The sequence below is a fragment of the Balaenoptera borealis genome, assembly GCF_965194805.1.
Source record: "Balaenoptera borealis genome assembly, chromosome: 7".
Taxonomy (NCBI): Eukaryota; Metazoa; Chordata; class Mammalia; order Artiodactyla; family Balaenopteridae; genus Balaenoptera; species Balaenoptera borealis.
In genome coordinates, this window is record NC_138864.1 from 129,328,906 (window position 1) to 129,349,381 (window position 20,476).

At 55.6% G+C, this 20,476-nt stretch overlaps 1 protein-coding gene across 1 annotated transcript in view; it reads right to left on the reverse strand.

Moving 5' to 3' along the window:
- Positions 1-7,515: 7,515 nt before the first annotated feature.
- Positions 7,516-20,476, reverse strand: part of PTPRN2 (protein tyrosine phosphatase receptor type N2) — a 708,877-nt gene continuing 695,916 nt past the window's right edge. The window contains exons 22-23 of the mRNA XM_082398840.1: positions 14,696-14,769; positions 7,516-9,191 (exon numbers count right to left, since the gene is read on the reverse strand). Of these exons, the coding sequence (XP_082254966.1) occupies positions 9,120-9,191; positions 14,696-14,769 (146 nt within the window). The 3' untranslated portion in view covers positions 7,516-9,119. The remainder of the gene's footprint in view (positions 9,192-14,695; positions 14,770-20,476) is intronic.

Sequence of the window (20,476 nt, forward strand, 5' to 3'; positions counted from 1 at the left end):
CCAGCCCTGGCCCATGGGCTGCATGCAGCACACCAGCTGCCCTGGTGCCCGAGAGTCGTCCAGGTTGCTAAGGAGCTTGGCCGCAGCAGGCCTTGTCAGGCTCCAGCACAGTGGCCCCGGGGGCCAATCCCACCTCCTCCATCGCTTACCCGCTCAGCTCTGCGAGGATTTTGCACTTTCTGCTGGTCCCCGGCTTTCCCTGGCGCCTCCCCGACCCTCCCCACTGCTGCCCCCAGGGCCTCTTTTCTGGGCCTCTGCACCTGGCCTCCCCTGCTGCTCCTCCACCTCCTCACACTGACACACGTGCACGCACGTGTGCACCCCGTCCCGCCCGCCAACACCGTCCTCCCCCGCGTTCCCCCATCCCCGGCGGGGAGGTCTCCTGTGAGGTCAGCTTCTGAACGGGGGTCTCGCAGCCCCTTGGGCAGCCCCCGTCGGGGTGTTCCCCAGCCCTGCAGAGCCAGCCTGGGCCTCCCAGACACTGAGCCCCCGGACCTGGAGGGGTCAGGGCCCCCAAGCCTTCCACTGGGTCCCGTTTGCTGTGAGACTGTGGGGAATCGTCCATAAATCCTGATTTCAGGATTTTGGAGTTGACCAAAACAACCTCGTTTCTCAGTCTTCTCAAAAATTTCCTTGTTTCTCCGTGATAAAGTTTTCTGATAATACACAATACACATCTGAACTTACAAAACACAGTTATCAAACGCTATCAAACAAGGCGTTGGCTGTGGTCTTGGGCGAGGAGCGGGGTGACCTCACGCCCGCCACACGCCTGCCTGGCCACAGGGCCCCCGGCAGCCCCTGCTCGCGGCCCGGCACACGGCGGACACCGCAGGGGCGCTTCCTGCCTGCAGGACACAGGGGAGGCCTGGGGAGGCCGCGGTCCGCAGGGCGAGGCCCCCAGCGCCCTGCTCAGGGATGGCTGCGGCTTCTCCTCCGCAGGGACAGGCCAGTCCACTGCTCACGGATCGATTCTCTGATTTCCGTGAAAAGGAAAAGAAAAAGAGGGTGTGTAAGGCCCTCCGCGGCCCACGGAGGAAACAGTCTGGGCAGCTGATAAGCAGAAGGGAGAGCTCCTCAAGGTGGGCAGGCGGTGGCGGAGGGGGTCCAGGTGGCCCAGGAGGAAGCTGACCCGAAGCTCGCGTGGCCGAGGGGGGTGAAGGTGGGCCTGCCTGCCCGGGGCCGGGCTGGAGACGTGGCCGAGCCCCCGTCCTCCCGGTCAGGAGGTGACGATTCCCCCCTTCTGTCTAAACGTGGGGACAAACGAAGGGCTCAGGCTACGGGCAGGGGCCGGGGATGAGGACACGAGCGGCTGCAGTGTCGCCCTTCAGCTGCTCCCACATTAGCAGACGTGGGTGGTTCAGCTCCTGGTGAAAAGAAAGTATCCCCAAGTATCGTGCCGCCAGGCTTATTAAAAAGTCAGTCTGATGGACGCGGGGTTTGACAAAACTGCATCTGTGGATGGGAGAGGCTATTTCCAGTGACCTGATAAATTAAACAGGTTATCACTATATTGTAATTATAATTATGTCAGGAAATAAAATAGAGATGGGAGGAAAGGTTCAAAAAAGATGGTTTTGAGTTAGAAGCTGTGCCATTCCAAACCCCAAGACTTGTGTGTAAGTTACTCCTTCAAAGTAGACGCCCCAGGAGGAAGAAGAGAGAGAGACAGACAGACAGACAGAGACAGACAGAGGACTGAGCACAAAGACGTCCCCCAGCAGAGGTGAGCAGAGGGGGGGATGGGCCCCGCGGGCGTTAAGTTCAGGCAGAGACAGGCGGCTGCTCCACCAGGCGTCTCCGTCCTCTCTCCCCTGAGAACCGGCCTCCTCCTGCCCGGTGGCCTCTCTGGAGGCCAGGCTTCTCTCAGAGCCAGAAGCAAACCCGCCAGCCCTCGGCGTCCCCTGAGACCGTGCAGGGCAGACTCCGGAAGTTTCGGTGCCGCTCAGGTTCTGGATGCGAGGGGACTGTGCCTGCGGGTGGTCCTCACCGCGTCCCCTTCCTGCCCAGGGACCGAGTCTCCGCCGCGGCCTGGCCCGTCCCCGGGGACAGGCGGTCACGGCCCCCTGGGAGGGGAGGGAGCGGTCCTGGCCTCTCGAGAGCACCATCCAGAAACGGCCACAATATCCATCCACTGCACTCAGCTACAAGGACTATCGACACACACCATATGGTTTGTCTAATAAACAGAGCGACCTGAACAGCGAAGAACAGTCTCTAAACAAACATCCCGAATAAAATGAAAACCAGCCATCGTTTAGGAACAAAAGTGTAATCAAATTCTAATTTTCTATTCCAATAAACATCTTTGAATTAATGCCTATTCCACTAATTATGAAGGTTTTTTATTAGCGTTCTACTTGATTAATAAAGCACACGACACAGATTACATATACTATTGCTGTCATGTCCCCCTGGGGACGGATGTGGTGGTTTCTCAATCGCATGTGAAAGCGAGAGCGAGAGCGGGAGGCTTCTGGGAGCACGAAGAGGGAGCAAAACGGCTTTTGAAAAGTAGGACGTTAATTTTGTAAGAAAAATAAAGCTTCTTAGACGGATCCTACCAGTTTACACCACCCAGTAGAGCAGATCCACAGCATTGACTCACATCGTCGGTGGGCCAGGCTGTGGCCGAGGTCGGGTGGGGGGAAGATTGTCACCCGCAGCGTTCACTTCGGACCCTGCAGCGGAGACGCTGCTCCCAGCCATGGAGATGGAGCGGTGAGGACATGGGGTGGGCACGGGGGTGGGCACAGGAGTGGACACGGGGGTGGACATGGGGTGGGCACGGGGGTGGGCACAGGAGTGGACACGGGGGTGGGCCCTGAACCCCGGCCGCGGGACCTCAGCCGGCACAAGGCCGAGGTGGCAAATGGACTCAGTGTGGGCCGAGAGGGCAGTGCTGGCTCCCAGTGACCTGGGGGGGGGGAGTGGTCTCAGGAGAGGATGGAGAATTCGTACGAACACCTACCGTGCCCGCCCGAGGGCAGGTTGCGGTGCAGAAACGATGCAGTTAGTGTGGGTGTGGGTGGGGCTGGAGGCTGAGAGCAGAGTTGAGTGTGATAAGGATGGGCCCAGACTCATAGAGTCAGGCTGTGGGCTGCCCCAGGGACCACCATGTCCTCACACGAGGGCTCAGAACTCCCAGGAGAAAGAGGCACTTTTAACAAGGCTTGATCTGCCAGCTGCTGCGCGGATGTGAGCCCACGTGTGCATTTTCCAGGAATTCCAGGGAACCCACTCCTGCCCCGACACAGACTCACGGTGTCGCCGTCGAGAGAAGCACTGAGCACGCCGTGAACTGCCTAGTTGATGATAGAACTGCAATACGTAGAGCTTTTGTTTTCTCTTTGTAAGATCGCATCTAACAGCTTGTAAAATTTACCTTAGTCTCAAGCACCAATTTCATAGGACCGCATCCCTAAATCGCTTGACGGTTAAGCCCCATGGTGTTGCAAAGGTGAATGGTCAGACCTCCCCACCCCAGGACATGCTCTGTGCCCAGAGAGACATGCTGGGGGAGTGGCCGAGGGTCGGGACGAATTCAGAACCTATGCCGTCCTGCGTTTGCTCTGAGAGCCGCTGGGCCCCGCCCCCTGTGAAGCAGGGTGACCAACTCCCCTGCCCGTCCCTCCTCACTGGCACCTGGTGAGGACTCGGGCCCAGGAGGCCTCACAGGCTGCTCTGTAGCTTCCCGAGTCCCCGTGTTTCTAGCTGGTCTTGAAGACCAGGGACGGTAGCTCCTGCTGTACCCGCGCCCCCCTGAGCAGGGTGTACACTTGGTGCACACTTAGTGCCAGTATTGTCAGGGAGGAAAGCCCTCCTTGTGGCTGGGAGATGCACAGTCCGGGTCTCTGGTGCCATTTGAGAAGGAAGTCTCATCTCGATAATAAAACTTCAAACAGGTGCCCGCTGCGGGCTCTGATCGGGAGCTTCCGTCGGGATGGGCGCCGAGGTCCCAGCTGTCCTGGCTGAGCCGGGCCTGGGACGGAAGCGCCAGGAAGCGGAATTGGCGCCCTGCCCGTGGAGGAGACCGGGCGCTCCTCAGACCCTCGGCACCACGCTCAGGTCGCTCACCCTGCTCGCCGTGTCCAAACCTCTCCTGCACGTTCTCACCTCGCGTTTCCGCCTCCACCTTACGGTCCACCGTTCTGGCTTCAGCTGCTCCCGACCCTCCGTTTCACCCGGACAGCCTGTATCTCGAGAGCGAGCTCCCCTTTGTTTCCAAATAACTGCTCCCCTTGGGTTTCACCTCTAGAAGTTTGGTTGGGTTCTTTTACTTTTTCTTTCCAGTTTTATTGAGATATAATTTACAGACAGCACGGTGTAAGTGTAAGGTGTGCGGCACGATGATTTGACTCACATACATTGTGAAATGAGGACCACAGTAAGTTTAGTGACCATTGCTCATCTCAGACAGCTACAAAATAAAAGAAATAGAAATATTTTTTGCCTTGTGCTGAGAACTGTCAGGATTTACCCCCTGAACAATTCTCCTCTACAGCACACAGCAGTGTTAATTCTATTTCTCATGTTGTATATCACATCCTCAGTACTCATTTACCTTACAACTGGAAGTTTGTCCCTTTTGACGGCCTTCATCCAATTTCCCTCCCTCCCACCTCCCGCCCCTGGTAACCACAAATCTGATCTCTTTTTCTACGAGTTTGTTGGTTTTTGGAGTATAATTGACCTTCAACGCTATGTAAGCTCCTGTTATACAACATAGTGATTCAGCATTTCTCTACACTTCAAAATGATCACCGCGGGGTGTCTAGTTATCATGTGTCACCATACGATGACGTTACCTAGTTACTGACTACATTCCCCATGCTGTACATTTCATCCCTGTGACTCATTTACTTTGTAACTGGAAGTTTATCCCTCCTAATCTCCCGCACCCATTTCTTTCTTCCCCTCTGGCAACCACTTGTTTGTTCTCTGTTTCTATGACTCTGTTTTGCTGTGTTTGTTGGTTCTGTTTCAAAGCCACTTGCTCTTTCGTGCTGTTCTTCTTCGCTGCCATTTAAGATGCTTAAACCTATTACCATCTCCCCTTATCGTGTTACCGCGGTTCTTCACAGCAGTGACCCTCGCCAACTGCGCTCCATTTCCTCCCGTGCTTTGTGACGTTTTATTAAGAGCTGATTGTCATGCGGGCATCTCCTCTGGGGGTTGCACGTGGTCCATCCAAGTGGTTTTGCCTCCACTGAGGTTGGGAGCTCAGGGTTTTGTTGGGGTCGGATCAGATTTTCACCCCGCTTTTCAGCGAGGACTCCCTGTGCCCCGTGGAGGTGGGGAATCAGCCCCAGCCCCGCAGATGGTGCCTGTCTTCTTCTGGCTGGACAGCGGGGCCGGCCCTTCTTCAAACTCCTCCCTCCCTCTGTGGCTCCGGGGCAGGGGCGTATCACAGCCAGCTTGCGTCGACTTGCAGAAGCAGACTGTTAACTTTTAGGAATTTTATGAGCTGGTTGATAAATATAGCCGCCATTAAAATTCAATTATATTAACTGACAAATTAGATTAATACACAGGTAAGGAATACTCGAAACTTATCGCTTCCTAATTGTGTGAACTACATTTCACTCTCACGACTCCAGTAGCTGTCTTCTCGTGTAATCATTTTCATCTAGGGAGTCCACATTAAAATCACTCATAGTGGGTGTGTTTACATCACAGAAATTAGCAAATATGACAAGTCAACGCTTTACTTTTGTCTGGTTGATTGTCTAGACTTGAAGTGAGGGCTGGAGAAGACACTGATAATGCGGATTAGACTTAAACGCGAGTGGTGTCGTGTCTGCAAGGGTCACATCTGAACAGCACACGAAACCAGAGGACACATTCCCCCAGGCCCCGAGACCACGACCCAGCCCCGCAAAGAAGTCGCTGGCGCCACTGGTGAGCAGGGGAGTTCTGACCACACCACCTGTTAAGGTGAAAACAACCCGTGTTCAAGCTGGAACCACAGGTCGGCCGCGGACGCAGGAATCCCGCAAAACCGAAGCCGGCCTCCCGCGAGGATCCGTTAGCTCTGTGGCATCCACAACAGGGAAGGCTGTGTGTGTTTTTACTGGTGCCGGTTGCATGCATTCCCAGCACCCCCTGCGCTGACCCCGAGCGGACCGCGTGGACCCGGGCCTCCGCCCCCTCGGGTTCAGCAGCGATCACGCTGTCCACACCGACCCCTCCATATCCCACGTGTCTTTAGAGCTGCCTACGCACGACGTGTGCAAGGTCCGTTTTGTCCCGCATCCCTCAGTATTCCTGGCCAGAGGGGCATCTTTATGGCACATGCAGATTCTGACACGTGTTTATCACGAGAAGTGTCACCCATTGCTATGTGCGCTGGTATGAAACAGTGACAGCAACTTTCCAACACACGGAAAGCAGAAGCTTCCTGGATGCCTGGGCAGGATTTTAGGAAGACGCAAACTGGGGCAAGGAGACGCTGGCGAGGCAGAGCTCACAGAGTGTAAGTGGACGCCCATCGGCTGAGATACAAACAAACACCAGCATTTAGTCGGACACCACAGGCCACGTGTCTTGCTACCGCCAGCCAAGATAGACCAGCACAGGACAAGAGGGAAGCCGCCAGGTCACATCCAGCAGCGCCGTCCCTCCCTGGCCGGGGTTTGACTGCTCCCAGCGTGTTCCCCGGTTTTGAGGGTCCCGGGACGGCCCGTGTCTCTGTGAAGTGGTGGAGGGCCCCCTCTCCTCTGCAGGCAGCAAAGACGGGGCTACCACCGTCCGCTGACACTCCCTGGGCAGACACGCACTAAAGAGGGGGCAGGGACACACAGAGCACAGACCACTCCCCATCTTTTGACTGAGATTGTTTAATCACTTTTTTTAAAACACTTTTCATTTTCATTTTATTTATTTTTTATTTTTTTGGCCACGCCGTGCGGCCTGCGGGATCTTAGCTCCCCGACCAGGGATTGAATCTGCACCCCCTGCAGTGGAAGTGCGGAGTCTTAACCACCGGATGGCCAGGGAAGTTCCCTGTTTAATCACTTTTTTTTTTTTTTTTTAGTTTTTATTTATTTATTTTGTTTCCGTACGAGGGCTTTCTCTAGTTGCGGCAAGCGGGGGCCACTCTTCATCGCGGTGCGCGGGCCTCTCACTATCGTGGCCTCTCTTGTTGTGGGGCACAGGCTCCAGACACGCAGGCTCAGTAGTTGTGGCTCACGGGCCCAGTTGCTCTGCGGCATGTGGGATCTTCCCAGACCAGGGCTCGAACCCGTGTCCCCTGCATTGGCAGGCAGATTCTCAACCACTGCGCCACCAGGGAAGCCCCTTAATCACTTTTTTAAAAAAATCACTTTTTAATGAATAAAATCTCAGCGACACTCGACACCCCCCTGTACACAGCTCTGCAAATAAAATAGCAACTCAGTATAGAGTTCTAAAGAATACACACACGTTGTTTTAGGAATCCAAATGCCCGCACCTACAGGAAACAGGATGGATGGGAAAAAACTGCTCTCTCATCCCAAATAATGACCATTCAAATGTGAAATCAGATGTTTAATCGGACACAATTAAATATATATATATATGTCACACTGAAGAAACATAAGAAGTTAGAAATTACAAGTAGGTATATGCTTCCTATATTCAGATAAACTAGTTTCTATTAATTATTTAGATTCCAGATAGAGAGAAACAACGTTGGGAAAGAAATTATAGATATTAAAGCAGATACACATGACAACACCATTTAGAGACACAAACAATATTTTGGCATTTTTCTCCCCATTCAGCTGGCCACTTTCCCTATTCTACTGTCTTCTGAGATGTAACACCTATTTAAGATGGAAAGAATGGTGTGCAACACGGGAAACAGAGGTACCTGGGTTACCGGGGAGCGTCTTGTTCCCTAAAACGAGACCAGCAACACCCAGAGCGGCCTGCACACCTTCCCAGATGTTTAATCGTCCTCAGTTTAAGGAAGTGCCTTCTCTGTTTCGGGGCGGGGGTGGTACATTTGGCGCTCAAGTGGTATTTTGGCAAATCCAGATCGTTGCTAGATGTGTGTGTCTCCGTGACATCAGACAAGGGGGCAGGCAAAGAGGTGAGGAGTCTGAGCCCTGGGGGGAGCCCAGGCTATCCCTCTTCCCCAGCTGCTATGATCCCACATAGGTAAAAAGCAAAAAAAAATGTGGGTCTCCCTGCGTTCCTCCCATGGTGAAAGCACCCCTGGTCTTCTCTGGATGCCAGCAGGGCCCGAGCCTTCCCGGAGAGGGGACCACAGGTGCCTGCCGGGAGCTCGCTGAGTGCCCGGCTTTGTCCCGCACCCCCTCTGATTTCGGTCACCCTGCAGGGAAGCGTTTAGCTGCGTCTGTGTGAATCCTTATTTGTAGTTCATGACCGTGTCTGGAGTTTGGGGCTCGCCCCCCACCTTGCCCAGGTGAGGCGCCCCTGCGGTGGTTGGCCTGGAAGCAGGCACTCTGGGTGGGAAAGCGTCCGCCCCCAGCGGCCCTGCCCATCCTCGGGGGTGGGAGGTCGGGAGGGGCTGTTGACAGTGCAGGGCGGGAAGGGTGTTGAGCAGCTGGGATGAAACACAGAGCTGGGCGACTTCCTTATTTCCTGCCCCAAAGCTGCAGAACGTCCCCGTTCTGTCCACCTAAGTCCCGAATAAGCCGCGGTGTCTCCTCCGGTGATAAACTGTTGTCAAGACAAACGCCGGTCGAGTTTCTTACAGCCGGTGGGGTGGCCTCCATTCGGTGCCTCATAGGCCTCTCTGGGCCCCGCCCTGCACAGCTGACACCCCTTCAGGAAGTGACAGGTCACGAGCCAACTCTCTTCCGGGGACCACGCTGACGGCACCACCAGTACGACGTGATTGCGGTTAAGAATGTGGATGGGTGTTTTAAGGAAAAATAAATTTTTTTTCAAGAAAGTGAAAATAGATGAACTGATTGCCCCCCGTAATTGCATCTTCCCACAGATCTCTCTTTATTATTGTTTGGTTGAACAAAAATACACATTTTAACTGCTAAACTGCACGGCCCACAGAGTCTTCAGGACCTGGTCACGAGGCAGCTGCGCTGGGAGGCGTGGTTAGGTCGTCCCCTGACTGCAGACGGCTTTCCCCGGGGCCTCGGCACACGCACTCACTGGGGAAAGGCTTTGAGGATGGCGTTCACCTCCTCGGCCACGGCCGTCAGCGCAAACTCGAACTGCTCCTGGAGGGACAGAAGGAAGGAGATGTGAGCGGGGGTCCCTTCTACGCCAGCCTCGGGCTCCCGTGTGTTACTCTGCAGAAAGAAACCGTTCAGGAGAAAAAGGGAAAGGTCGCAGATTTCCGTGGAAAGGAGAACAGGGCACTGGTTTGCAGGACCAATGGCTCGCAGGGCACTGGTTTGCACTACCCAATGTGGACGAGCCACGCTTCTCGTGTGGGAAAATCTCATTTTTTATGGCTGCAAGAAGCTGCCAGTAGACACGTGAGCAGGACAATGGCTACCTGAGGCTCCACGCGCCCCGCCAGGCTCCTTCTGACAGCAGCGCCCAACGCTGGACCGCGGTGAGAGGGGCTGTCAGCGCCTGGCCCGTCATCCTGGAAGGCTCCGGCACCAGCTGCTTCCCTGTCACGGGTGGGGACCATGTGTGGCCCACATTTTGAGCAGCGTCGCCTTAGCTGAGATGCCTGGGTGGGGATGCCAGAAATCGGGAAGAACCCAGCGTTTGAAGTCCTTTTAAGACAGAAATTTATTTTAAGACAACCATTAACATAACAGGCAGAAGCTGCACTTAATGAATAAAATTCAATAAATGACAAGATGACCGTTTTGGCCTAGACTCAAGTGTAGGACAAGAGCCATCTGAGCAGGGAGGACGCGGAACGCCCTGGCTGTGGAACATCTGAGCTGACCGGGTTTGCAAGGATAGGAAATCAGAAAGAGGGCTGGGATGCTTTAAACAGGGAGATGTGTTCAACACAGGAGACCCGCGGGACACGGTCCCCGTCTCTCCCGGGGTCCCTGCCCCTCTGCGTGAGGAGCGGCCGAGGCAGCACGTCCGAGCCCCGCGTCCACACAGGACGGGGCAGTGTGGCCCTAAAAGGGGTCAGGACGGAATGCCCTCTCCCAGCTCCAACCCTGACCTCGGGCACCAGAGACAGAGACGGGGCGCAGGGCCCGCGTGCCGTGTGCACGTGTGTACGTGTGTACGTGCGTGTGCACGGGGAGGGTGGGAGACAGAGAGACAGAAGTACAGAGAGGGACGAAGAGACAGAGACAGAGACAGACAGACACAGAGGGACAGAGAGACAGACAGAGACAGAGGGAGAGACAGAGAGACAGACAGAGACAGAGGGAGAGACAGAGGGAGAGACAGACAGACAGAAAGCGGGAGGCGTAAACACGCCTCCAGGAGGAAGGCGAGTCGGGGTGTCAGGGACGGACCTGAGCAGCAGAACACCCGAGGGCTGAAGTCAAAGTGTGGAACCGGGACAGGTAGGGGAGGGCAGTGCACGGAGACCACGTGGACACGCCTGCGTGTATCCCAAGGGGGCAAACGTGGCATCATTACTTGGAGGTGACTGAACACACGAGTCGAATGGCTTTTATTTCTAAGTGACAACTGTAAGAGGAAATTTTATTACGGAAGAGCAAGTGTCAAGGCCTTTGATTAAAAGGGCACCTTTCTTTCAGGAGACGCACTGAAGGGGAAGGAAGCCGTCTGTTCACAAGGCACACACGGAGGACAGCATTACTCATCTTCTGAAGTGTGCTATTTTAACTGCAGCCCCCGATTTCACCTCTCTTCCTAAAAATGAGCGTTTTGCTGGGCCTGTTACGGACGTACAGTGACGGGGTCGTGTGGACAGTGTCACGCGCCCACGTGACACCTCTCCCTGGATGTCCTCTCGGTTCGTGCCCTTGTGCTGCCCCCACCCCCCAGGGCTGGGTCTGTCCTCTGAGTGCCTGATGGGGCACAGCCGTCCCCCAGGCATCCGCGGTTGGTTTGACTGAGAGCTTGCTTCCGGGTGGAAACAAACCCAGCTCTCTGTGACTTTTTACAACCTAGTGGAGCTCTGTGCCCGGCTAGGCGTCAGGGCTCCGTGGCTGCCCCAGGCCCCAGCCTCAGCGAGCTCAGAGCTTATGAACTGTTCTGACCGTATTCAGCTCAAATGATGCGATTTGACTAAACGGGTTCAAATGAACAGGCTGTGGACGACCTTCTCGTGGCTCGTGGGAAACAGCATTCAGATTTACGGCACTGCTTTGTCCGAGGAAATTTCCTACCTTTCTGTTAAATTGAACTTTAGGGCAAGCTCAGTGTCATGGAGTGATGTCGGGCAGAGCAGCCATCAGTGAAGAAAGAACGGGGGCGCGTGTGTGTTCGCTATGCTTTATGCCCGCGACGCCAGGAGCTGAATCTCCGTACACTCTGCACAGCAGCCTCGGCCGGCTCACCCGCACCCCAGGAAAAGGGCGGGGGTCCGGGCCAGCCCAGCCACACAGGAGGCCACAGCTTTTCCAGCCTCTGCCGTCTGGGAGCACCCGGATGCTGGGGCAGAATCCTCTGGCCAACAGTGTCCCCTTGTCACTTAAGGAAACCAGAATGTGAGTGACTATGCGGTACGTGATGCTGCCACAGGGCAGCGCCCCCTCCTCCAGGCGGGGCTGGGGACCACCCCTCTGTGCTTGCTGTGGCCCACGCGCTGCAGGCCACAGGGGGCTGAATGGGGTGCGTCGTGTATTAGGAAATGTTTTTTTCTGTTTTGGAGGGAAGATCCGTCTTCTCAATAGTTCTGCCTAGATCCGTCCCAGAGTCCGTGTGTTTTGAGGATCCTTGTACCTTTGCGGGGCGGACGGGCCTGGCTGGGAGGGGCCCAGCTGCAAGGAGGGAAGATGGGGGGGGCCCAGCTGCAAGGAGGGAAGATGGGGGGCGCCCAGCTGCAAGGAGGGAAGATGGGAGGGGCCCAGCTGCAAGGAGGGAAGATGGGAGGGGCCCAGCTGCAAGGAGGGAAGATGGGAGGCGCCCAGCTGCAAGGAGGGAAGATGGGAGGGGCCCAGCTGCAAGGAGGGAAGATGGGAGGCACCCAGCTGCAAGGAGGGAAGATGGGAGGGGCCCAGCTGCAAGGAGGGAAGATGGGAGGCGCCCAGCTGCAAGGAGGGAAGAGACGGGTTTGAATTTAGGGTCCTTAGCATTATCCACACGGCAGTCAACGGGGTGGCATGGAAGGCAGATTTGACCAGAGACAGAATCAGCTCTTCATTCCTGGCTGTTAAGTCGCCCCTGCTGCCCCAGCCCCGGTTCTGGGACGTGGGAAGTTGTACGGCTGCCGGTGGCCATGTAGGGCCCAGACCATCCAGGACAGTGAACGACCCCACATTTCTGGATGACCAGGCCACTACCCCCAGCACGGTCAGTCCCACGGGCGCCAAACCCGTGGGCTACGGGGCACTGCCACGGCATCGCGTTGTGATAAAGCTGAACCACAAACAAACAGGTGTGAGCAGGGTCCAGTTCTCCCCGGGACGCCACCACTGCCAACGGAGAAAGAGTGACCAGCGGGGAAGGCTGGCGGCCACACCCTGAGCCCAGGGGCCGAGCTCACCTCTCCAGCGAGGACACACACCCTCTTCCGGTACGCTCCTCTCAAGACGCACACCCGGACCCCATCACGGGGGCACCGGACACACCCCAGCCAGAGACAGTCCACAGAAGCACAACGAGACCCGGCCGGTCCTCAAGGCCACAGTGCTGTCCACCGGAGGAGGTGAGGGGGGCAGGACCAGTGAGCACACCGTGTGGCGGCTCCTGGACGGGACCCCGCTCCAGAGAAAGGTCCCTGGGAGATCTGACGCGGTGCGCACATGAGCTACTGGCATCGAATCAGTGCCAGCTTCCTGGCCTCGCTCGTTCCCTGTGGTTACGAAGTGTAACAGCGGGAAGCTGGCGAAGGGCACACGGGAATTACTTGTATTTTTTCTGCAAGTTTTTGCAGGTCTGAAATAATTTCAGATTTCAAAAAATCTAAGAAGGGCTTCCCTGGTGGCGCAGTGGTTGAGAATCCGCCTGCCAATGCAGGGGACACGGGTTCGAGCCCTGGTCTGGGAAGATCCCACATGCCGCGGAGCAACTCGGCCCGTGAGCCACAACTACTGAGCCTGCGCGTCTGGAGCCTGTGCTCCGCAACAGGAGAGGCCGCGATGGTGAGGGGCCCGCGCACCGCGACGAAGAGTGGCCCCGCTTGCCACGACTGGAGAGAGCCCTCGCACGGAAACGAAGACCCAACACAGCCAAAAATGAATAAATAAATAAATAAATAAATAAAAATTAAAAAAAAAAAAAATCTAAGAAAACAAAGTGTGCAGTGACTTTCACATAAGATTCCACATGAGGGTCTGGTGACAGTACTGCACGTTCTAGGGCCCGAAATAAAGCGGAGGGACAGAGGGGCTGTCGGTGCTGGTGTCATCAAGCCGCTCCCCCCAGCCTCACCCCAGATGCGGGAAGAGAGCAGGGCAGATGTGATCGCCAGCTGGACAGGGCAGGGCTGGGCAGAGATCCTGACCACTGAGTGTTTCCTCTGGTCCTACTTACAAGAGGGTTCTGATTCTATAAGAGAATTAAGTTGGTTTTGCCTCAGCGCTTGGGGCTTTGACAGCGCAGAACCAGCCAAGGGGCCCTTGAAATGATCTTCAAGGTCAAAGTGTGCTTGCTGGACTTTACCAGGCCCTTGGCTTCTTCCTCCTCAGCGGAATGGGTGGCATTTAGACTGTTCTCTCTCCCCTCAGGCTCAGACACTGCACTGTCCTGCTTGATTTCTCATAGGGACAGAGAGGGAGGGAGGGCGTAGGAACTGCTTGCCCTTTGTGGGGGGCAGTAAGACCCCGAGGCAGGAGGACTGGGGTCCCAGAATCGTCACCACCAGGCACCAAAGCACAACCCAGCTTGATTTCCCAGGAGAGCTTATGATAACTTAAAGTCCCCTCAAGTATAAAGCAGATTTTGCAAGGGCATCTTTCATGATTTTTGGCCTTTGGTGGAGGCGCTAATGGCATCGCAGAGTCGAGACTACACCGAGAAGGAGAAGAGTCTGTATTTATGGCTGCAGGATGTGTGGGAGTGTTTGTGGTTGGACACAGATATTTCTGGAATGCTGAGAGAATGGGTCATTACAGTGACCTGTTTCTAGCTCTGGTTAACCCAAGGCCAACCAGGAATCTTTTGTCTTTGCTCCTTTTGCTGCAAACTTGGCCTTTTTAATAAGTATGCACCTGAGCTACTCAGGGTGCTCAGGGACCCAGCAGCACCTGGGGACATTCTGGTGACCGCTGTCCTGATGACCGCACGGCAGAGCTGCAGCTGTGGGAGCTGGAAATACGGGAGGTGGGCAGAATGTTGCATGAACACAGAACATTTCACGCAGGGGTGCCGGCGTTTATCACTGACCTCTGACTATAAAACTGCAGTGTTCTCCCTCCCTCCCCAAATCTGGCACATGGAGAGTTCCCAGGGCCTGAGATCTGACCGCATCTGCTTAGGCTGAAATGTCTGGCTGCTGCCGGAGCTGCCCTCGACCCTGCAGGGTGGGGCTGCCCACGTCCTGCCCCGTGCAGCCCTGGCCCGGGAGGAGGCCAGCCGGCCTGACCCTCGCTCCTCTCGAGAAAACCTCCACACAAAGACCCAGCCCCGCAAAGCCCTGGCAGCCCCGGGGACCGGCCGGCAGTACCTTCGTCTGAACCATGCGTGGCCTCTGGTCCCGCAAGTGCTCCAGCGTCGCGGCAATGTCGATCTCTTTAGCGCCTGCAACAAACACAAATTGGGCTGAGTTCAGGCACAAGACAATCCGCGCTCTGCGTCCCTCTCCTGCTGCTGGGGTCCCTCAGGGCTCAGCGGCCAAATGACAATGACAGTCATCCCTCAGCTGTCCGGCTGGCAGGCAATTTCAGGGTTCACACAAGAAAACAGGGCAAGGCGGCTTTCATTAGCATTGATTCAAGAAGGCTGGACTGACAAATGATATCAGATGCCTATATAGATACCCACAGCAAGCTGTCGCCAGGAGGGACTAGGGCTTTCTTGATTTTTTTTTTTTTTTTTTTGGTGGCATTTTAAGACTTTTATTTTTTAATTTTTTGGCTGTGCTGCACGGCTTGCAGGATCTCAGTTCCCCGACCAAGGATTGAACCCAGGCCACGGCTGTGAAAGCCCGGAATCCTAACCACTAGGCCACCAGGCCATCAGGGAATGCCCAAGAATTTTTTTTTAAAGATACGTTTGATGTGCACCATTTTTAAAGTCTTTATTGAATTTGTTACAATATTGCTTCCATTTTATGTTTTGGTTTTTTGGCTGCGAGGCATGTGGGATCTTAATTCCCTGACCAGGGATCGAACCCGCACCTCCTGCATTGGAAGGTGAAGTCTTAACTACTGGACCAACAGGGAAATCCCCCCAACAATGTTTTAAGTCATAGGAAGTAGCATATAAACTTTAATTTCTATTGCATAGGATTTTTATTCAGAGAAATGAAAAATTAGACTAACTAATCTTACACATCTAAATATTGGCTTCTAAAGGCAGAGTTCCCTGCCTGTGAGAAGTGAGTGTTCCAAACGTTAAGAAAAGGTGAGGACGCCCCATGTGCTCATGGGTTAGTCGTGTGGCCTAGATCCCCTCCTACGGACGCACCCACCTGACACCAGGTGACTTGGGTGCCACAGAAATAATACTGCTTGAGTTTGAAAATGTACCCTTATGAATTCTGCGTACATTCTTGTTTTCCCATCTTGCCAGGTCCTGTGGTAGCTGGACAACAAACAAGGCCGGGCCCCAGGCTCGCGAGCTTCCTACACTTCAGCGGGGAGCACCTCACGTCTGCCGCGCAATCCTGTCAAATGCTGGGGGCTTGGGCCGGGCGGCACCTCTCAAGTCGGCCGGGACCCCCTCACCAACCCCCACTAGGTGCACGTCACACGCAGCATTTCGTCTCACGGTGCCAGAACTGTCACCACGCCCTGTTCAGGGGAAATTGAGGCTCGTCCCGGTCACACAGAGCAGGTAGCCATGCTCTTCGGACCCAGATGTGGAAGTGAGACCGGGCTGGTGGCCACCAGGACGGCCCTGGTCTCCCACTTCCATCACACCTGCGTGTGCACAGCCCTGCCCTTGGCCGGGAGCTGGGAGGCGCGCCTGAAAACGTCCAAGGCTGCGGTAGCCTTAGTGCCCTGGTTCATCCTGGAGGCCTGAGGCCCACGTGGGTGACAGCTGAGCCGCCAGCGCCTTTTTCCGAGTGGCAGGGAGATGCCGCTGGGGACACGGATGAGGGTGGGAGGGAAGGTGGGGGCACCGCACACTGTCTCAGGGAGAGGGTGTCTGAAGTGGGAGGGGCTGGCGGCTGGAGGGAAGGTGGGGACGGCTGGGAGGAAACACATTCCAACCAGGTGCTGTGCTCGCATCAGGGAAACTGCCACGAGTATTGGGAATCCGGCAGTAAGTCGCTGAGACCGGGAGGCCAGGATCAGGGCTGACCCCCTTGGCCAGCACGGTGGCCAGTCTGAGTGCCTCGAGGTGCGGGGACAGTGTGGCATGAGCTCATCTCATCTAAGCTGGCCGTCCTTCCAGACGATGAACGCCCTCCGTCGGGTATGGGAACACCCCAAGCCCCCCGACTCTTAAGTCAAAGTCTTTCTAGGAAGTCTTTCTTTCTGGGGGATCCGCCGAGAAACTCGTCCAGGCGGAAGACAGGGTCTCCTTCTGTTTGCCTGAAGGCTCCTCTGAAGGTGTCAGAAGTTTTCGAAAGCTGACAAGGTCACAAGATGTACAGTCTTGTTTTGGGGGGAAACTGTGAGTCCAGAACAGCCTGAAACAGTGGGTGAAAGAGGAGCTACGGGGTGGGGTCCCCCGGCCACGTGTGCAGCGGCCCCCCGAGTGGCCCCCTGTGCCGGGAACCTGCTTCCTCACCTCCCCAAAGGAACACAGAAATGGGCTTCTTCAAACCACAGGTTTGCCTTTAGAAAGTGAAGTCCTACGTGGAGAGCCAGCACGGAGGGGGGAGTCCCACCCCTGAGACCTGAGTTCTCGTCCCCCCAGAAACACCCAGCTGCCTGGTCAGGGTGGCCCCTCTGGACGCAGCACGGAGCTGTTGCTGCAGTTTAATTCCAAGCGTGAAGAGGCCCGACTGTGGGCAGGACACAGAAAACTCCGCCTGGGAGCGTCCGGGGCAGGCGCGAAGCTCCAGCGGGAGCAGAGCACCGAGGGGCCTCGTGGGGACCCGCGGGTCAGTGCGCGGTGACCGCGCGATGCACAGAACGTATTAGATGCTCAGTGCATGTGACCCCGCAGATTCTGTGAACAGAGCCTTCTGGGAGAAGTGCTATCTCTGGGCAGTTCTGTCCTGCTCCGTGGATGCCAGGAGAACGAGGTGTGGGGTAGAGTCTGATTCATCAGCTCAGAGACGATCCTAGTCCTTTAAGAACAAAGTTCTGAGGGGTCCAGACTTAACCCCCCACTTTTTACGGTTGCTCAGGGCGGCGTCTTTAGTCCTTGAAACGGGTTTGAAAGACTCTTTCAACGGCCCTTTTCTTCCGAAGGGCTAGTCTGAGCAAGGGAACCAGCATGAAGGCCCGAACCCCCCGTCCCTCCTCTGTCAGCCTGGAGCGACTCTGCAGGGCTCTGCCTGGGGCCACGTGCAGGTCCCCTCTGAAGGCAGCTCCGTGGGGAGACCGTATGGCCACCGGGTGATGCTCTGATCCGGTGCTACGGACGAAACCTCTCTCTTCACTGCACTCTCCTTCGGACGACTGCTGACAGAGGCAGTGAGAAAGAGGAAGGAGAAAGCCTACTTAGGTCTTCCCTAGACAAAACGCCCGGGGACCACGCCTCAGATCACGCTTAGCCTGAAGCCAAGACTCAACAGTGGAGGGAATCAAATTAAAGCTTACAAAACGTACAGCGCTGAAAATAGAGGAGTAATGGATGTATCGGGTAGACTCAGTGGTCCGACGTGGATGGCTGGTGTCTCCCTGCGTGTTAGGATCGAGGAGAGTTAGTTGTCTGAAGTGTGTGTAGAGAGAGAATTTTTCATAGAACGCGCACGCAGGATCTTTTATGAGGGGCGGGGAGGCACGGCCCTGCTTCCTGTTCAGTGACCCCGAGCGTCCTGGTGACCCTGCGGTGCATGAGACACACAGTCTGCGTTTACAACCCAGAGCCTCGGGGCTGGAGGGAGGGGTGTGTGTCCTTCATCACCTTACACAAGGCTTTACTGAAGGGAAAAGGATTTATTTAAATCCCCCCAATAGCTAGGAAGCTCCCTGTACTGCTTTTAAAATGGAATGCTCTCTACAAATCCCATTTGCCGATCACATGTCAGGGTCCAGGTGAACAGACACACGAGGTGCGGTGCTCAGGTCGAAAAGCGTGTGAAGAGTGGAGGAATTAATTGTAACAGATGCAAATAAAACCCAGACAGAAGACGGGGTGTGATTTCAGGGAGAGGTTTCTGGCATGTTCTATTTGAGAAGCATCACCGCTATTCGGATACGCGAGGAACGTACGTGCTTACTTAAGTCACCCTGCGGTCGGCTTAAGCTGGTGATTCCATGAGTGTACAACATAGGCAGAGGCAGGCTGTGCATTTGGGCCCAGCACCGCACAGGGCGATTGTGAGTCAGTCTGACCCATCTTTCCCGGCACCAGTGACCCAGCAGGTGCGCTGCAGACTCGAGGCCGGAGTGGCCGGCGGGGTCCTGAGAGACGCTGGCCCGGCGCCACACCGAGCACCGACCAGCACACACAAAGGGCTGCCGCTGCGGCTTCCCAGTGTGCTTGGGGGGGGTGGGCGCATTGGCTCCGAAGTTCACATTATTGGTTAAATACATTTTTAAGACAACAGAGGTTTTTAAGCTTTAGATTAAAAAGTATTCGCCATCAAACAAGAAACATTAAAAGAACGTTAGTATTAGCAATATTAAAACAGTTTTTTAGGATGCGAGAATCAATTCAAAGTGAAAGAAAGCCGAGCGAACGGGCCACCGGTGCCTCCTCACAAGGCTTGTTCTGACTTCTCCTGGTGATTGCTGGCTAGTGGGCGGGGCGCGGGGCTCTCGGATTTTGGCGGCGTGGCCGCGGCTCACCGTCGAGAAGCGCCCTTGTCTCTCCCCGTCCTTCTCCAGGGCGTCCACAACAACATCACGTAATAAACAGAAATACATTTTGTTGCAGAGCTTTTACCCAGAAGGTTTTGCAGACGGCAGGGATGCAATGTATCCTTTTTTTCTTGTAAGAAAAAGCCATCATGCGTCAAATGCACAAGAGAGAAAGGCCTTTATTTTGCAGGAGGAAATTGTCTCAATTCCACCCTCTGGGAGAACTGAGGAAAGCTCTGCTCCTCGCTAAACACACCTAAAGGGACGAAGGGAGAGCGGTGACGGTCATGAGCCCGCAAGGAGCAGTGGGGAGCAGTGCCTATGTTCCAGGACGAAGGCAGAGCTGTCTGAGCGCCGAGCTGGGTCCCGAGAGCCTGTGGTCTTCGGCTGAGCTCCGTTTGGGAAGGAAGGGCTGAGCAGTGATGGGCAGGGACAGCGCGAGGCCTCACCCCTGCTATCGGCAGGGCTGGATGTCGCAGCTGGGGCCCCTCTGGGTCAACAGGATGACCGAGCCTTGACCCCAGACGCCGCGAGTCAGGGGGCATCACAGCCGGAGGGCAGCCCTCCTCCCGCCTCTGGGTGTCTCTGGGTACAGGTGCCGCCTCCAGACCCTGGCCTCCCACTGTGCACACACGTGGGCACGTTCCCACACACTCCCCACGGTGCACACGCACACGCACACACTCTGTCCTGGGTCTTCCGTGCCGAGCAGTTCCTACTTCATGTTTCCGGATGCTCTGAATCGACTGAAGATTTATCAAAATTAAAGAGGAAGACTTTTTTGCTGGCCTTCTAGATGAACGATCATCTCCCTTTCACGAGGTTTCACTGGGATCCAAGGAGACAAACTGGCATCATATTCACTTGAAAATCAAGTATCTCAGAACCCAAACAAACTAGGTATTTTTCATGTTTTTGAAAACAAATTCGAAATCGTTTTTCAGGAGAAGCTAGGATGCCTCCACGTCTTTATAAACAAATACAAGTAAACGAAAGCAGGACTGGGCGTGTCGCCCGAAAGATGCCATCACTTACGCTCCAGGAGGGGACGGAACTGTGCGACGCATCTGCGATGTTCAGCGAGGCGCCGGAGTGTCTGTGACGCTGCGCCCGTACCGGCAGCCTCAGCGCCGAGAACAACCCGGCAGCCAGGTGCGCGCGAGGGCACAGTGGTTAAAAAAGAGGGCGTCAGGAGGGGGCGGCCGTGAAACTCGTAAAGAAGAGACGGACGTGACGGCCACGAGCAGCCTGAGGCCTAAAGGAGCGCGCCGTTCGGGTCACCACCCGCCCCGGGAAGGCAGGCGCCGCGGACACAGCGCGGGCACGGGAAGCTGACGGCGGGGACCTCACTACCTCCCGGT